Consider the following 2,209-nt stretch of genomic DNA (forward strand, 5'->3'; position numbering starts at 1 on the left):
ACTCAGTTCACATGGCACCCAGAGGGTCCATAATTTCCTTGAAGATTGCAACACAAGATAAATGTCCCAAAGGACCCTTGATTGTAGTAGGTTCTTCTCTGGAAGAAACCCTGAACAGTCTATAAGGCAAAATCCTCCCTAATATCCTGTTACAGAATCATAACTGTGTCCTGCACCCTGAAAATCAAAAAAGGAATCCTAGTTCAGATAAACACTTTTTCCTATATTTTGGTATTCTTCAATGTATTTCAGTTGCCTGGGCTAGACTTGAACTAGCAATACTTGTGCCTCAATCCCTGAGTCTCTGGGATTATACACATGCACCAATGTACCAATAGGTTTAAGGCAGTTTAAAAAACAACAATTCTTAGAATTATTGACTAGCTGCTATAATTATTCCATTACATTTTAAAAATGGAAAGAGAGATTCATACAAATTTCAATATTTTGAAGCTTTCTTGGGCTCTATCTACTCCCTGGCATGAAATCTAGCACCGATGAAAAGAGTGGTTTACTCTGGCATTAACATATTGGAAATTGTTATCAGAACAAAAGGATTGAACAGGCATCCAATATGTTGGAGAGGGCTGTGGTAAAGCAAATCACCAAAGCATTAAGGCTGGGAAAGGATGACACATTTCTACAAAAATAATAGGAGAATTGTTCCATGCATCTGACAGCATATCAAAGCCAAGTGAGAAGTAGGGATAAAAATTAAAATCAGATGAAACATTCAGGAGACCAAGGTGGACATTATTCTACACTGACAAGAGGAACCCAAACACAAAGACTTCCAGGTGGGAATTGAAAAATAGATTTTGTGAAGCACCAGAATGAGACCAAGAGACATTCTCTTTGGGTCACATTAGACAGAGGAATTCCCTATGAAGAAGTTTCCAGGGAAATCTAAACCTCTGCTCAATATTCCTGAGCTCTGCTCTCCTTCTCAACACTCCTTTTTCTCTTTCTCAGCTTACAGGCACCAAAAGTTAGCAATGAAAAACCACTCTTTGACTGAATTCATCCTTCTGGGCCTATCAGATGTCCCAGAGCTTCAGATTATCATTTTCATATTTCTCCTCCTCACATACATGTTCAGCATTATTGGGAATCTGACAATCATCATCCTCACCCTGCTGGACTCCCACCTCCAGACTCCCATGTATTTCTTCCTCCGGAATTTCTCCTTCCTGGAAATTTCTTTTACATCCACTTTCACTCCTAGGCTGCTGTTCAGCATCTCAACTGGGATCAAGACTATCAGCTTTGCTGGCTGCTTCACTCAGTATTTCTTTGCCATTCTCTTTGGGGCCAGTGAGTTTTACCTTCTGACTGCCATGTCCTATGACCGCTATGTGGCCATCTGCAAACCTCTGCATTATACCACCATCATGAACAGCAAGGTCTGCATCCAACTAGTACTCTGCTCTTGGCTGTGTGGCTTCCTGACCATCTTCTTCCTAATCATCCTGACCAATCAGTTAGATTTCTGTGGGTCCAATGTGCTGAATCATTATTATTGTGACTATGGACCCCTCGTAGAAATATCTTGCTCAGATACAAGCCTACTGGAACTGTTTGAATTTATCTTAGCACTTCTGACATTGGTAGTCACACTGGTGCTGGTGATCCTCTCCTACACATACATCATCAGGACCATTCTGAAGATCCCCTCAGCTCAGCAAAGGAAAAAGGCCTTTTCCACATGTTCTTCCCACATGATTGTCATCTCCCTCTCTTATGGAAGCTGCATCTTCATGTACATAAAGCCTTCAGCAAAAGAAGGAGTTGCCTTCAATAAGGGAGTAGCTGTGCTCAATAACTCAGTTGCCCCTTTACTGAACCCTTTCATTTATACTCTGAGAAATAAACAGGTAAAACAAGCTTTTAAGGATATGACCAGAAAATTGTGCATATTTATTCATTTGAATAAAGGAGAAAAATAATAATGTTAAATTGTGTACCCCAAAAAAAACTGAATGAAAACTATTTTTCCCATTATAAATCTGAAAATCAGCTGAATGATTCTATCTTCCCACAAGGAAGTCTTGGGCTCATCAAAAGTTATTGGGACTGGGGGTGGAGATCAATTACACAGTACTTCACTAGAATGTCCAGAACTAAAAAAAATAATTGTTTTATTATCAAAAAGTTGCAAGTATATTGTGTCAAAATGACTGGCTACTTTTCAAAGAGATACTCATAACCT

At 39.4% G+C, this 2,209-nt stretch overlaps 1 protein-coding gene across 1 annotated transcript; it reads left to right on the forward strand.

The window, feature by feature from the left end:
- Nucleotides 1-995: 995 nt before the first annotated feature.
- On the forward strand, nucleotides 996-1,946 carry LOC308658270 (olfactory receptor 6C4-like; the record flags this gene model as incomplete). Its single annotated transcript, XM_081310845.1, has 1 exon — nucleotides 996-1,946. The coding sequence occupies one exon, from the start codon at nucleotides 996-998 to the stop codon at nucleotides 1,944-1,946; it is 951 nt and encodes a 316-aa protein (XP_081166971.1).
- Between the last annotated feature and the right edge of the window lie 263 nt (nucleotides 1,947-2,209).

The sequence above is a fragment of the Spermophilus citellus genome (genome assembly GCF_964194105.1).
Source record: "Spermophilus citellus genome assembly, chromosome: 10".
In the NCBI taxonomy this organism is placed as follows: Eukaryota; Metazoa; Chordata; class Mammalia; order Rodentia; family Sciuridae; genus Spermophilus; species Spermophilus citellus.